Genomic DNA, 17,260 nt, shown 5'->3' with positions numbered 1-17,260 from the left:
TGTAATTTAATAATTTAAATCATTTTCTTTCTCTATCATCATTTGGTCTTAAATTTAACTTCAGTAAATCATGCAGGGCTGCAAATCCAATTTTTGTGAGAGAAAAAACGTAAATCACCGAGTAAATGTCCCATTTACCTGGAAATTAAAAGTAATGCAAAAAGTTTAACTTTCGTTTTCCTTCCCTCTAACTCCGTCATCTGACTTGTAGGTGTGTCATTTTTATGACGCGTCAAAGTTTTGTTTTCGTTTCCTCGCAGTTGATAAACAAACGGGAGCCAAGTTTCGGTTTTCTGACAGCAGATATTAAAAGGATCAGCTGGTAACTCGGAGCAGCATTCACCAACATGTTTTCATGGGGAAAGGACTACCGGCAGAGCTTTCGCCTGAGAAAAGGCTCCAGCGTCCCGCCTGCGGAGGGAGTCCAGCTGCTGGACCTCAGCTTCCACATCAGGGACCTTTCTGCTGCTCACAACCTTCTCCTGTTCCTCAAGGATAATGGAGAGGCGTCTATCATCCGCACACAGGACAGCGGAGATGGGAGGAAAGGGAGACAGAGTGAGGAGTGACCTTCTCTATTTACTGGACAAGAAAAAGGTTTTATATACACGGATTAGTAGGGAAGAGGATTAGGGCCACTGAAAAAAAAAACTAAAAGTTAACTGATTTCAAAATGTATTTCAGTATAATATGAGAAAAAAGTAAATATTCTGACTTTAATCTCAGAATTCTGACTTTTTTCTCAGAATTTAGACTTTAATCTGACTTTTTTTCTCAGAATTTTGACTTTAATCTCAGAATTCTGACCTTTTTCTCAGAATTCTGACTTTAATCTCAGAATTGTGGATCTTAATGTAGATGGGCACCATTAAGGAAGAGATGTGAGAACACTCAGCTTCACTGACAAAGATGTGAGTTGTTTGGGAGGGCAAGTAACACATTGACAGGAAATGTCCCCGGTGATGCTATTTCATTAATGGGAAAGCAGAAGGTAATTAAGACAAGAGAGCTAATCTCTAAAACTGACATGGCTACAGCTTGATGCTAACATGTTTGTTAGCTGTCATTTTTAAATTTTTCAGTGGCCCTAATCCTCTTCCATAGATTGGCTCTTACCTGATGTGCTTTAAATTCACAGAGTTTGTGCGTTGTGATGAGAAGATCCAGGCTGTTAGTTGTGGAGATGAAGTGGTGACTCTGCTGTCTGAAAGTGGGAAAATCTTCTGTATGGACCCAAATCTCACTCCATTTCAATCCAGGTTAGAGGGAGTTTAGATCTGTGTTGTTCTGTTCTGTAAAGAAATTATTGTTAATTTTATTGTATTTTTTTCAGGCCTCTCCAAGCTTTATCCAGCATCATAATAACTCAGATTGCCTGTGGTAGCCATCATACTCTTGCACTTACTAAAGGTAAGGCACTAAAAACTCAAAATCTCCCTTTTACCCCAACGTTTGCTTGGAAATAAGAGATATTGCAGGTTAAACTGCTATTACTTAAGATAGTTTTGTTCATAACTAGTTATTTGCAATCACTGATATGTTTTATTCAATTTTTCAAATAAGTCTGGTAGGAATGCACGATATTGGGATTTTGGCCGATATCCGACATGCCGATATTTTAAAACTCATGTAGCCGATAACCGATACCGATGTTAAAGCTGGACAAAAATAAGTAGTCATTGAAAACAGCAGTTTTATTATCCATTTCTGACACTTTGAAAAATAATATACTCAAATATATTTTCATATGCTGATATCAAATTGATTTTTAAAAACGCGGTATCAATCTATTTTACTTTTAAAATCTCGTGAAATTTCATCATTCTGTTACAAACTCTTTTGATATTTTGCAAATTCTTGTGAGATTTTGTTAGTAAAATAGATCGATACTGCGTCAATATATCAACATATAAAAATATGGCAAAATTTTGTGAATTTTCGGGGGATTTCGTAGCATAACGATGACATATAGCAATATTTCATTAGTAAAAGAGATTGATATGGTGTTTTTAAATGGCAATATATCAGCATATGAAGATATTGTGATATTTTAATGTCATGATGATTCTGTTGCTGTTTACTGCTAACTAAATTAGCTTGTTTTTTTTGTCATTATTACTCAGCTGTAGCTAATTATAACCTAAGTACCACCCTCTTTAAATAAGTGAACAATTAATTGGCGTTACATCCCCTAATTTATCAGTCTTTGCCTTTTATACAACTCACAAAATTTGGTGGCAGCTGAAACAAGATTTTATCTTGTTACTTTGTAGTTTTTTGCTCAAGAAAAACTGTGAGAACATGCAAACACTGAAAAAAATCGAAATTTAGAGGAGTCATTTTTTCTTAAAATAAGTGAATTTTTCTTGCGTTAAGGAGGTAAAACAGACATTTTGCCAATGGAACAAGACAATTTACACTTAAAATAAGAAAATACAATTGCATTGTCTTATTTCAAGTGCATATTATCTAATTATCTTATTTTAAGAGTAAAAATACTAATTTCATTAGCAAACTATCACATTTACCTACTCAAAATAAGGACAAATACACTTAAATACACATTTTTACTTATTTCTAGATTGTTTTTCCAGTGAAGATGTCCAAAAACTTCTAGAAAAAGTTATGATTTTTTTTTTTTTTTTGCAGGTGGTGGGGTGTATACATGGGGCCAGGACTCTAGGGGTCAGTTGGGACTGGGTACGGGTAATTCTGGTTCTGGTTCCCCCCAACATGTCCAGACTCTGTCCGCCATCCCTGTGGTGCTGATCTCTGCGGGAGCAGAACACAGCTTCGCCCTCTCCGTGTCTGGAGGCATGTTCGGCTGGGGTGGAAATGACTGCGGACAGCTCGGGCTGGGAGACTCTGAAGGTGACAATTTTATCCTCCGCTTTTGTTCAGACTGTTTGCTCTGAATTTTACTACGTTCTTTTATTTCTACTCAAACCTTTTTTTTGTCCTTTAATATATACAGATAGAAACACACCAACATCAGTCAGTTATCTGAACATGAAGAAAGTGGTTCATATTTCCTGTGGAAAGGAACACACTGTAGTTCTGACAAAGGTCAGTAATTCATAGTTTTTTTATGATTTTATAATAAAGGGTATCAAATTCTTAAGACACAGAAATATATACTGCCAGGATGAATATGGTCCTGATAACTGGATCTGACTGCTTTGTTTATTGTTTAATTTTTTTTCAGGATGGTGTTGTGTTTACATTTGGTTCTGGCAAATATGGACAGCTTGGACACAACTCATTCCAGAATGAGCTCCGTCCTCGGCTCGTTGCAGAGCTCTGGGGGGCAAAGGTCACCAAAACTGCATGTGGGAGGTACTTTAGTACTAATATAAAATTCTAATAAGTACAGACAGTTGCATATCGAAGTACTTTATTTCTGTTCTTGCATGCAGAGCTACCCTGTAACACAGGATTTTTTTTTCAGAAATGATTAAGCTAATTTAAGTCATGTTTTTTCAGGCATTAAATCTACTGTACAAGCTTATAATAGGCTCATTTGGTGGATCATTCTAAAAACTTTGTTTTTACCTGTTTTGTTTAGTCTTAAACCAGTCTGCATTCTTGAATGGGATGATTGCTCAGCGATTTGGAGGTTGCCTGTTATACAATCCAGATGTGCCACATCAGTATCAGTACTAGTGTAATTGAACAGGTAGTTTAGTTTCTTAGGTCTGGAAGCCTCACCTGATCACTCCAACTGTTTTTCTTTCCATTAAAGGCAAACTTAAACTTAGCTTAAACTGACCATGATTATTTTCGCCGGATGGAGTTTGGCTTCTCTGTGTCCACAGTTTTGTATTGTGTTCCAGCGTATTCCAGATCATAAGAGGCTTCAGCCTCGATTGCTACTAAACTTCTAGAAATGCTCTGTCTTAAAAGGGTTGCTGATGGTGAAAAAGTTAAAACACAGTGAGAACTTGGTGTTCCAATGGAAAAGTGATCAAGAACAGACTTTGAAGCCGGTTTTTGTATAGATAAAACCAGGCACTATTAATTTTCTGGAATAATCTCCTTAAATCCTTGACTGGAAACCAGATGAAAATATACTTAAAAACAGATTCCTCCCAATCAAAAAGCCTGTTTAAATCTATGAAAATAATTCAGACAAAAAAGCGGGGTAAGTATGCAGTCAGAATGAAATATTTCTTCAATTTGTAAGCTTGATTATTCCGCATTAGAGACAAAGGCATGAAACAAAAAATATGCAATAAAATTACACAGAACCCCATGTCTGAGTGCATGAAGATGTCTTTTAATTAACATGTATTAATTAAACAAACTGTCTTTACACTTTTCTATCTCTTCCAGGTATCACACATTAGTGCTGACTGATCCCCTGAATGTCTACTCCTTTGGTTGTAATGACCACCAGCAGCTGGGGCGTGAAGACAACAATTCTTCATCTGTCCCATTACCTGTACAGCTGCCCATCTGTAAGTCCTGCTAGTTTTAATAAAGTAAAGAGAAATCCCTTAATAATGATGTTTTACCTGGACCTCATTTACATTAACGACATTAGAAGACCCAACTCGGACGGGATGTGGATTCAACTGTGTTGCAACAGTTTATAGCTTAAAAATGACTACATCTCATATTTGCATTGCAGTATACTCCTTTTACGTTTTTAAACACAAAAATTGGACTCTGCTTAATGCAATATGTTTTTATAGTGCTAGAAAAACGTTACAGATAGAACAGCCTTATTTGGAAAAGCAGCAGCTTCATGCAGTTGCTTCAATTCAAATCAATATTGTTCATTTAATAACCTAAAAAGTTAATAACCTGTACTAATGATGTGTAGGTGCCACAAATGGTCACAGAATTGAGGACATCTTTGCTGGACCGGATTGTTCATTTGCAACCTGGAGACCTAAAGAGGTAACAGCACAATGTCACAGAGGAGAACCTCTCAAGGGTGTTATGTTATTTTTATCCTTTAATGTCAGGTCATTACTTGGTGGAAGATTTTATTTAAGTTTTTTTCCCCAGGATGGATCAAACTCAAAAGCCGACACAAAACAACAACCGATTGAAAGAATGGTGGCTAAATGGATCCCTGATTGTGATGGAAAGTTGTGGAAAGTGACAAAACAGTAAGAAAGATTTCTTACTAGGTGTTTAGGTACCAGCTAAGTTATTATTACTGAGAAATCTTAAATTTACTGCATCATTTTTATTTTCATTTTTTACAGGGAAATTCATTCCACATTTTCCTCCGCTTCAATTATGAATCAAAGTTTTCTTGACCAAAGGTACACACAGACCTTCAAGGATATAATCAACATTTTCTTTGTACCTGTTCTTCTTTTATTTGGATTTTTGTTTATTTATTGTAGGAAAGACAAACATTTCCAGACTTCCCCAAACTATCCTGGTTTGGACTTATCTTTGGCGAAAAGAGAGTTTGAAAACCTAATTGAAGAGGACATTCTTCAAGACGAAGTATGAGGTTAAGGGAAAATATGCACATTTAAAACCTGAGCAGCTTTGGGAGATATGTAACTTATAAACTGATGCTTTTTGTATGTTTTAACAGGTGGAAAATGCGGTTCTAATGTTGCTTCCCTCTCTTAATAACAAGCCAGTGGGAGTGGAGGGTTTGAGGGTCTTCCTGGTCCTGAATGAGCTTCTTCATGCAATTCAAAAAAAATATGGACCTCAGAGCTTTAAGCTGTTTGGGGAGGTTGTTGCTGCCTTCCAAAAACTTCCACCGGAAAGCCTCCAGATTATAGGTACAGTCGGAATTTATTGTGATTCATGCTAATGTGTTTATAAGTTACCATGCCCATATATGTATGAAAACACTGGCACATTGAGGCTTTGTGAATTTTATTATTCCAAAGGTTTTTCACTTTCCAACTTTATCAAAGGTTAGATTTTTATCATGTCATTACATATTTCAGCCGCCAGGGGGGCACTGCCCCCCAAAAAAATCCGCCCATGATTTTTATATATTTAAAGAGGTAACATCCGTGGCTCAAGCAGAAAAAAGGACGTTAGTAATGAAAATAGTTATTATCGGTAAGAATAAATGAATAATATAGCAAAAGATGTCCACAGTTAACAGTGTTACTCCTACAGACTGCAATATCATTTAACGTGTAAATCCATGATTGAGACTTGAACTTTAGGCAAATCAGAATCGTTTGTTAATAATTAATTTATAATTTCAGATATCTGTTCATTACTTTTAGAAACTTTAGCAGGGATCTTATTATCTGAAGTGTAATATTCTCGCTGTATTATTGACTCCCAATAAATTTAACTCAAGGTAATTATGCATAATTTCCTACAGCTAAGAGTGTGCGTCTATAGCAACTGGTAAATCAGCGGGTTACTACATATCATATTAAAAATACATAAAATCATCTAAGTGTGTCATTCTTGTTTAAAGCATCAGCATTTTTGATTCTAGCTAAAAGAAGGAAAAGAATATGTTATATACGTATACATATCACATATTCTGGTCATTTTGGAGGAAAAAATGAATAGCATAAGCCTCAGTTATTCTGTCAACAAATTTTTGGCTAATTAGATGTTGCTGTCTTACCTGCAAAACTCTATGTGCAAAGGAAAATAAAAAAGTAATTTCCCTCCTAATTACAACTTTGTTCCAACTTGATGGAGAGAGCTAAAGACATGAAAGAAAAACTGAACATTAAAAAACTCTTATAGACTGGGAGGTAGTTAGGAATGGAGCTGAGGCTGACATTCCAGGATAACAGGAGCCAACCATAAATAGTAAATAAATATGTGTTAGAATACTCCAAACCTGGCTCCTAGTTCATAGCATAGATGAACCTAATCAAATATTCGAATACGCTTGTTTATATTTCAGTGTCAGACTATCTTTGGGGGAATAAAACTCTTTTTGATCAGCGTTTTCCTCCTCAGGAGTCTGGTGGCGCTCACTACCATCCTCTACAATGGTCAGACATGTAGAGGCCTGGAAGACAGCCCTCTCAGTGCCATGTAGTCGCTCCACATACAGGTCTATCATACTGATCCTTCAGAACATGTACAAGGTTAGTATCAAACCCACCTTGTATTATTCCAGAAAAAGTGCTTTTCTACCTCTGGCTACTCTTTTTACCGCTGCATGTGATTATCGTTTCCAAAGGCAAACCAGAACAAAATTCCTGAAAAGATATTTCGTGTGGAGTTTAACCTAATTTTTCTTCAAGAGGATCTGATGCTTTGGCGAGGAATGTCAAATGGGAAGGTAAAAAAAAATTATATATATATATATATATATACAGAGATGGGAAGTAACGAAGTACAAATACTTCGTTACTGTACTCAAGTAGATTTTTCTGATATTTTTACTTTACTTTACTACTTATTTTTATGGGGACTTTTTACTTCTACTCCTTACATTTTTACACAAATATCTGTACTTTCTACTCCTTACATTTTAAAAAATTGGCTCGTTACTTTAGGGTTGAATCATTTCAATGGAGTTACCGTTATTATTTTTCACGTCATCAATACTGTGAAAACAGAGCAGTTTTCCCCCTCTGTTCGCAAAGTGTAGCCGCCGTCTATCACACACAGCATCACATCCTTCACTACATTCCCCAGCATGCACCACAGACCGGCCGTCATGGCGGCGGCAGTTCCAAACAATTCACCCGGTAATTTACACTAGTTCCGAAATTACAACTCACCAGCGTAGCAAACTCTGAAGGTACCCACTGCGACAGCTTTAATATACATTCCGTAGTCGGCAATAAAACTTCCCAGTCAAATTACACATCTTCCCTTAGTCCGTCAGCATACTGGTCCGTGTGGAAACACGTACCGCATCGGAGCCAGTCTCTTATCCATTGTCCCAGGGCATTGGAAAAGACTATTAGGGGGCAGGGGTGTTAAGTGGGATTTCAATGTATGTAATAATTGTTTGCATGGTAATAAGTAGGTGAAATGGTAATGTTAGTATGGTTAAATTATTTCATAAATATGTATGTTTTTGTATGAATGATGCTATTGTCTGTATTTATTTTTCTACAATGTTAACTGTGCTTTATTGGCGATTTGCCTTCCTGTTTAGTTGGGCTGTCCCAATTGGCTGATTATTGGTGGGTCTATTTAAGGGGCACACTCCCAATGGCTTAGGGGGGCTGCTTGGAGAAACTGGTTGGAGAAACTGCTTTTGAAGGTCTGCTTAGAGAGACTATATTTAAAGTCAGCTTGCTGTGAGGCTGTCAGTGTTTTGAATGGCCTGCAATGGCCGGTTTTGTTTTCTTTATTTGAAAGTATTTTGTTTGTTTTGTTTTTTTTTTGTCTTCACCGTTGCACCAGTAAATAAACCGCTACACGCTTTTGAACTTGAATTTTGTTGTCCGCTGGTTCTTACCACCTTTTTGCAAGTCATCTGCTTACTCCTCCTCTGACGTGAGACGGGAGCTGGCGAGCCGTTTTCTCACAAATACCAAATTCAGTCTAATTGGATGGGAATCTATGTTGCATTTGATGCACCACTACAAGATGAATCGACAGATTCGGCGGTATTCATTCGCGGCAAATCATTGCAGCTTGGTGGCGGTGGCGTTAGCATAGTAGTATGGACGATGACATGATTGAAAATGAACACAACGGATATCTAGTCCTATTGGCAGACATCCATTTAAAATGTAGGCAATGGCATGAAAAAAGTGGTTTCTACTTTTACTTTTATACTTTAAGTAAATTTACAAGCCTGTACTTTGTTACTTTTACTTGAGTAAAGAAGTTTAATCAGTACTTCCACTTTTACCAGAGTATTTTTTAACACAAGTATCTGTACTTTTACTCAAGTACGGAAAGTGAGTACTTTTGCCATCTCTGTATATATATATATATACATGTACATTTTTCTTTTTGTCTTTGTGAAATAATTTTAACAAAAAAATTGAAAATTACTATTTTTTTGTTTGTACATGTTTTTGATTCCCCCAGACTGAAGATAATTCACCCGTCATCCTCTGTGATTTCCCATTTGTTATGGATCTGAAGTCAAAGAAAGCAGTTTTTGATATTAACGCTAATTTGACTAAGGTAAATAAGCACTGTCCTCAAACTCTAAATAGAAACATTTTTATATTTTCCTAATAATCTGATTCTCAAAGATCATTACAATTTCTTCTTTCTGTTTTATTTATGTAGGAAATTTATTTGATAGTGTGTCTTATGTTTTTGACAGAAGTTTTCTTAAATGTATTGCTTACCATCCTATTTATTTACCTATTGAGTGAACTGCTTCTGATGTATCAGCGTAGAACCATTCAGTATCTTTTCAATCTCAAATATAAGCAACCCTAGTTTCAACATTCTTGACCAGTTAATATAAGTCTAGTCAGTGTTATCTATGTCACACTATTGATGCGAAATTGAAGAAAATTCAAAGGCATTTATGGCTGTCATATGAGAGACCACCAAATAAAGATGTTAAAATACATATATTAAGATTAAATATAAATCCATAAGGTCTAGTTCAATAAAAATATGTATTAGCTTCTGTTGCTAAACATACTTAACCTGTCCTTTGGTTATATCAGTTGCCTATCCATGTGATTGTTCCAACTTCACTGTGGCATACCTTTCCCAGGGCTATATGGATGTAGGCACAGGTGGACTGCTTGTTATTGAGGTTTTATCCCCAGCTTCAGGTTTTTTTTTTTTTTTGCTAGATAATCTTTGAGAACGTCTCTGATAAGGCAAAAAGCTCACATGTTTATTTTTTTTTATTTTTTATTTTTTAGAATTCTCTTTGCTGATAATTAAAACCTAAATTTATTTGACAATCTCAGTACATGCAAGTTTATTTTGTTTTTTTTTGTGTCTCTTACTTGTAGTGGATTGAACAGACCAACAATTTGATTATTATTTTCTCATTAAAATTCAAAATGTTCCCTAGACTCAACACCAGGCTTTGATGAAGAGGGTTTTTCATCCTCTCCCAAAGTCAAATCCTTGTTTTGAACTGCATCTGAACCGCTCCTCCCTTTTGGAGGATGCCCTCCCTCAGCTGGCGGCTGCTGATCAATCTGAGCTTAAGAAACCTCTCCTGGTGAGTCTAGTTTTACCATCATGTTAAAGTTCAGAGGGCTCTCCCTGTTATTTAAACATTTTTAACTTATTTCTCAGGTGCATTTCAATGGAGACACAAAAGACACACGAGTCTACATGTACGACTTTTTCCACCACCTCGACATTGTGAAAAAACACCCCGGGATGTTCATGCTGAACGATTCTGGAACGCTGGCATGGTTCTCCTCCAGAGTAAGATGAGGTTCTTATTCACCTTTACAGGATTTAATTCTAACTAAAAGATTCTTATTCTTTATATTTTTATCAATGTAGGTAGCAAAAAGGGACAGGGCAAAGTTTCACCTGTTTGGGATTCTGTGTGGATTGGCCTTATACAATGGCAGCTTAATAAAGCTGCCAGTCCCACTGGTTCTGTTCAAAAAGCTTCTCGATCAAGAACCGAGTCTGGAGGATATGATGGAGTTCAGCCCAGTAGTTGGACGGTGAGAACATATTTGAGTCTCCTGCTGGCATTGTAACTCCTACATGATTTAATAACTTTTTGATTGTGTCATTTTGAAGAACTTTGCAGGAAATATTGAACTATAAAGATGATATCCTGGAAGACCTGTTCATAGACTTTAAGGTTGGTGGTATTCATATGTATTCTCTATAAGCTTTAGTGTTTTTCACATGATTTTACAAACTTGTTCACTCCTTACTTTCAGATTAATTGGGATGAGAAAGATGTTGACCTCGATCCAAGAAATCCAGAAAAGCTGGTCACAGAGCAGAATAAGTGAGTCCGGCAAACCAAAAATATTTCAATGTTAATTAACACAAATTAGTTGGCTAATTTAATCTGTCTGCTAAACAGGAAGGAGTTTGTTGATGCCTATGTGAATTATGCCTTCAACGAGTCGGTGGAGAGCGTGTTTCAGGAGTTCAAGCGAGGCTTCTTCCAGGTGTGTGACCAACAGCTGGTGAAGCTTTTTGGACCAGAGGAGCTGCAGGGAGTGCTGGTGGGTGGAGGCACCTATGACTGGGCAACATTCAAACAGGTACATTCAGCTAAATGCTCTCTGTTTTTCACCATCACATTCTTTACAAATGTAGCATAAAAAACATGTACCGGTACTCACTAAACATGTTTTACTCTGTGCAGAACACATTGTATGAGTGGATTGACAGAAGGCATCCAGTAATAAAGATGTTTTGGGAGGTTTTCGATGAGCTTGAGGAAGAACAGAAGAAAGACTTTCTTTGTAAGTAGTCTTGTGTTTTTTTCTTTTGCTTTGCTCAAAGCTTAGACCAAAGAAAACATCAATGTAAAATGTCACTGATTCCATTAAATTCTGGTAAATGTACTTATACTGCTCTTTTTTGAAGCAAACATCATCTTAATGTACTTTTAATTTTTTTCCTCAATGAGAAACAGACTAATTTGGCCCAAATTAGTTTTTTCTAACCATTTTATTTTTAAATGCAGCTACATATTTTCCAGGAATATCGGGACATTTAATTTAGTGACATCAGTCACCACTTTGATTTGTTTATTAGCTAAAGTAATGAGATGCCTAGTGTAGATCTGATTCAGTTTAATTCATATTCAAAAACACTTTATTAATCCCAAAGGGAATTTAAAATAATAATGATAGATATGATGGTGGTATCATAGTAGTACCCTGACACGGTGTGAAATGCTTGTATGTTTATAGTGTATTTTGTTGTAATCTAGAGCCATATTTTCTAATTTCCTAGTCAGGAATACAACAGAAGCACATGACATCAAGATTTGACTTGGTCCTTTTTAGGGTTCCTGACTGGGTTCCGGAAAGTTCCTGTTATGGGCATGGACCAAATCAAGATGAGAATTCGACCAAAACAAGTCCTGAGCGGCCCCCATGACCAGCATTTCCCAGAGTCTCTGACGTGTCACTTTATTCTGGAGCTGCCATTGTACTCGACCAAAGAGATCATGCGGGAAAGACTGACGGAGGCCCTGAGACCAGAGAGAGGATTCGAGGAGGGATCTGAATCTGCAGAAAATTGAAGGATTTAAACATTGTTGCCTCTCAATCACTAACTCAGGATGACATATCACATTGCTACTGTATGGAAATATATGATGACACTATAGGCATGCTAAAAAAGAAAGAAAAATAACAGAAGAAAATAGACTGTTTACATTGCAGGGAGTCCATAGTGTTTACCCTTGTAATCAGCTGCATTTGTTTACTTAAGTGTTTCATAGATACATAATTTTATTTTTATGAAATATATATTTGCACAAAGTTCACAAAACAGTCCAAGTTACCAAAATAATTCTTATTTCCTTGTGTATTTATTAACATGTGCTGTATTTTACTGAAACTTTAATTTTTGTGTTTTATTGTTCTTTGTGTTAAGAATAAAATTTATTTTTTTTTTTTACTTTTTTTTTTTTTTACTATAGAGAACCTTACATCCTCTATTGATCATAACATCTACTCACTGACTGGGATCTAGGTGATTATTATAGTTTTAAAAATTATGTTTATTTATTCTTTTTGATTTTTGACTTTCAAGTTGCAATATAACACTCTAAATTATAAAATAGAACATATTTTCAATTTAAAAAAAAATGTGTTTAATGATTACTGAGAAAAAAGGATTTAACTTAATTTAAATCTTGCTTTCTTGTAATCTGCAAGTTAAATCATTCATTGTCATTTAGAGTATGTTTCAGAACAAAGTGATCTTCATTAAGTTTTAGTCGTTTTTTGTACATAATTTAAAGACTATAGTAGCTGTGTATTTTTTAAACTTACAGTATATACGGTAGTCATTGTAACCAACGACTAGTTCCAATGAATTTGAAGGATAAATATTAGATCTTCTCTGTTATATATTTAGGAATTACTTCCCAGAACCCATAGCTTAGTTTTCAGAGCTTACATGTATGTTAACTTTTCAGAGTTTAATGAAAAGTTTACTGTTTGGAAAGAGATTACTGCACCTGTACACCAATGTTGACCTCTGCTGAAATTTGCAGGGTACTTTTTTCAAATATACAGGTTTTATTCCTGTATTCATTTATTTTTATAGAAAATATGCAATTCACTTTCAAGAAAATGTAGGTTACTTTACAAAATCTGACCAGGTTTTACAAATTATAAAGAGATTAGAGGTCAATCTCTGGACTTTATGATATTTTCTAGATCACAATGTTAGGAACCAGAATCCACAGGTAATTTGGTTATAATGATACTCCAGTGTTTCTTCCAAGAACCAGGAAATTATATCCTGTAACCTAAAGGTTGGCGATCTATCCCAGAATTACAAAGTACTTATCGTAACTCAGTGTGTTTATAACGGCTTATTTTTCTACATTCTTTCTTCAAAACATAGGAACTATATTTCTCTTGCAGAACAAAGACACTTTCTGATCCCTTTGATGCATGGATGGGTGGATGGATAGAATGTATCTGCACTCATTTATCTTCATATTTTGCATTGATTTAAAGTTAATAATATAGTGATATTATTTACAGCTTGTTGTTGTTCACTTTATATATATTCCCTACAAAATTCTGACCCTTTTATCTTTGTACAAACAAATGGGACTCAAGCATTTATTGTCGGTTGGTGTCATTCTTTATATGACCACTAGATGGAGCTAACGACAAAACCCCAAAGACTGATTTATAAATGTCAAAGTTTCTATTGAAGTTCTACTACAAAATGCCACTAAAAGTATTATATTGGAATTTCAGATTTATTCATTTTATCACTCTTTTGTGATTAGGTAGGAACATTTAATTTGTCCTTTAGGACAAATAAAGTATTTCTTTAATTAAATTGCTTAACTTAACTTTTTGTTTTTTCTTCACATTTTCTTCCCATTTTAAAACATAACAATGTCCTATAAAAGAAAAAGTATCCACTCCACTTTTTGCAAAACCTTTTAGATTGATTATAACTATTTGAGTATTCATAGGGATATATTATAAATCGTCTCAATTTAAATTATGCAACATCTGTGGCTGTAAACATGTTTTATTTAGATGGAAGAGGGCAAAAACTTTTTTGGACTTTAAAAGTTTAAAATCCTGGAACCAGACCAAAACCTAGATGGAGAGGAAAAAGACACTAGATGGCGCTATCATTCTGTTGTTAAATATATTGTGACTGGAGACAAAGGACAACAGGGATGAGATCATCATTCAGCTTCAATAACTTACATAAAACATCAAGCCTTTACAAATATCGATGCACACATTCAGACTAATGCATGTCATTAAACTAAAGACATAGATGTTAAAAAGTTAATAGTCCCTAATGCTTATGAAAATCATTTAAACAGATGTTATAGTAAAGACTAGATCTGCAGAAATGATAAAAAGAAAAAAAATACAGTAAACCAAAATGCTAAATTCGGTTAGAGACGATAAGGAAATATCACAGTTAAAGGTAGATCAGTATATACAGTCACATGAGACATTTTGACCACAAAAAACAATTATAGTAAAAATATTTATTAAACCAAAAGAAGATGCATAGTGTCCATTGCTTGAGTAGACCAAAGATGGCAATAAATTACTAGAAGTAAAAAGTATGCGTGAAAATAAGAAATAAAATTATCTAAAAATATTAAAAAGAGAAGGAAAAAGACAGTGAAAGGCAGATAAAGGAAGAAGATGATACTCAGATGGACAAAGGAAGAGGAAAACCCTGCATTTAACTGTTGGGAAGCAACACCTAATGTTTAGAAACAGCATAACATGAACTTTTTTTTACCACAGTCTCAATTAAATGAGGTGTCAGGATTAAACAAGGCTGTGAAGTATGGTGTTTGGGGCATCAGTTTGCATTGTTATTTTTTATTCTTTATTTTTTTAAAGAGGTGTCAATAAAAAAACTGAAAAAATAATTGAAGCCTGGGTGCAAATGGGTCTTCTAACACTATGGCTATAGACAATGGCAATAAGCATCAGACAGCCCTCAAATCAAATCTATACAAAATTTCTAAGCAGCGCTGAAAAAGAGTGATAAATAGTCAATATGTCCTCTCTGTAATGTGTAAAACATTGACATGCATAAGATTTGCACATAACTTAGACATAGATTTAGACCCTTTCTAGTCATCATGTACACACAAAGTATATAAAAAAATGAAATTTCGATGCATATAGCTTTCAACAGGGAATGAGCAGCTTACAACAGTAAAATGAACATTACTATTTATAAAGTGCAGCAGTGATCAAGAATGTAGACAGTGTTGGAGAAAAGGAAAACCAGTTCAAAGTCATGGTGCAAAAGGCATTGATATGGAAAGGTTCAGTGCAGTGCAAAAAATATAAATATGGTGCAAAATGTTGTACAACATATGCAAAATGTTCAAACTTGAGATCAGACTTCAAAACTTGCAAAATATGACAAGACCAAAAAGTGGCTGCCCTTGGCCTCAAACAACAATACAAAGCACTGCTACAAAGAATCGCCTTGTTCATAATTAGTCAGTGTCAATAAATAACAGATGTTGTGGATCGTTATGTTTCAAGTAATTACAGGTGCTGGTCATAAAATTAGAATATCATGAAAAAGTAGATTGATTTCAGTAATTCCATTTAAAAAGTGAAACTTGTATATTATATTCATACATTACATACAAACTCATATATTTCAGATGTTTATTTTGTTTAATTTTGATGATTACAAATGACAACAAATGAAAATCTCAAATTCATCATATCAGAAAATTAGAATATTGTGAAAAGGTTCAAAATTGATGGCCCCTGGTGCCACACTCTAATCAGCTAATTAACTCAAACCACCTGCAAAAGCCTTTAAATGGTCTTTCAGTCTAGTTCTATAGGCTACACAATCATGGGGAAGACTGCTGACTTGACAGTTGTCCAAAAGACGACCATCGACACCTTGCACAAGGAGGGCAAGACACAAAAGGTCATCGCTAAAGAGGCTGGCTGTTCACAGAGCTCAGTGTCCAAGCACATTAATAGAGAGGCGAAGGGAAGGAAAAGATGTGGTCGAAAAAAGTGTACAAGCAAGAGAGATAACCGCACCCTGGAGAGGATTGTGAAACAAAACCCATTCAAAAATGTGGGGGAGATTCACAAAGAGTGGACTGCAGCTGGAGTGAGTGCTTCAAGAACCACCACACACAGACGTATGAAAGACATGGGTTTCTGCTGTCGCATTCCTTGTGTCAAGCCACTCTTGAACCACAGACAGCGTCAGAAGCGTCTTGCCTGGGCTAAAGAGAAACAGGACTGGACTGCTGGTGAGTGGTCCAAAGTCATGTTCTCTGATGAAAGTAAATTTTGCATTTCCTTTGGAAATCAAAGTCCCAGAGTCTGGAGGAAAAGAAGAGAGGCACTTCATCCACGTTGCTTGAAGTCCAGTGTAAAGTTTCCACAGTCAGTGATGGTTTGGGGTGCCATGTCATCTGCTGGTGTTGGTCCATTGTGTTTTCTGAGGTCCAGGGTCAACGCAGCCACATACCAGGAAGTTTTAGAGCACTTCATGCTTCCTGCAGCTGACCAACTTTTTGGAGATGCAGATTTCATTTTCCAACAGGACTTGGCACCTGCACACAGTGCCAAAGCTACCAGTACCTGGTTGAAGGACCATGGTATCCCTGTTCTTAATTGGCCAGCAAACTCTCCTGACCTTAACCCCATAGAAAATCTATGGGGTATTGTGAAGAAGAAGATGCAATACACCAGACCCAACAATTCAGAAGAGCTAAAAGCCACTATTAGAGCAACCTGGGCTATCATAACACCTGAGCAGTGCCACAGACTGATCGACTCCATGCCACGCCGCATTGCTGCAGTAATACAGGCCAAAGGAGGCCCAACTAAATACTGAGTGCTGTACATGCTCATACTTTTCATGTTCATACTTTTCAGTTGGCCAACATTTCTATAAATCCTTTGTTTTTATTGGTCTTCAGTAATATTCTAATTTTCTGATATGATGAATTTGAGATTTTCATTTGTTGTCATTTGTAATCATCAAAATTAAACAAAATAAACATCTGAAATATATGAGTTTGTATGTAATGTATGAATATAATATACAAGTTTCACTTTTTAAATGGAATTACTGAAATCAATCTACTTTTTCATGATATTCTAATTTTATGACCAGCACCTGTAAAGGAACAAACGCATGCGGGCCAGTTAGATAATTTCTTGGACTTCACATGAGTTCATTCAGTTAT

General features: G+C 35.6%; 1 protein-coding gene across 1 annotated transcript; it reads left to right on the top strand.

The window, feature by feature from the left end:
• The first annotated feature begins 289 nt into the window (after positions 1-289).
• Positions 290-12,398, top strand: LOC119796835 (probable E3 ubiquitin-protein ligase HERC4). The gene is made up of 23 exons (XM_038305584.1): positions 290-558; positions 1,139-1,259; positions 1,334-1,410; positions 2,650-2,871; positions 2,975-3,066; positions 3,206-3,336; positions 4,333-4,457; positions 4,826-4,902; positions 5,014-5,117; positions 5,217-5,276; positions 5,361-5,466; positions 5,561-5,756; positions 6,919-7,049; positions 7,145-7,246; positions 8,962-9,060; positions 9,920-10,072; positions 10,150-10,284; positions 10,366-10,535; positions 10,615-10,678; positions 10,761-10,831; positions 10,910-11,093; positions 11,198-11,297; positions 11,847-12,398. The coding sequence occupies exons 1-23, from the start codon at positions 348-350 to the stop codon at positions 12,083-12,085; spliced, it is 2,970 nt and encodes a 989-aa protein (XP_038161512.1). The 5' UTR covers positions 290-347; the 3' UTR covers positions 12,086-12,398.
• Positions 12,399-17,260: the final 4,862 nt, after the last annotated feature.

This window comes from Cyprinodon tularosa, unplaced genomic scaffold (genome assembly GCF_016077235.1).
Source record: "Cyprinodon tularosa strain WSP-4 unplaced genomic scaffold, ASM1607723v1 ctg56, whole genome shotgun sequence".
Classification (NCBI taxonomy): Eukaryota; Metazoa; Chordata; class Actinopteri; order Cyprinodontiformes; family Cyprinodontidae; genus Cyprinodon; species Cyprinodon tularosa.
This window is presented reverse-complemented; position numbering and strand designations above follow the sequence as displayed.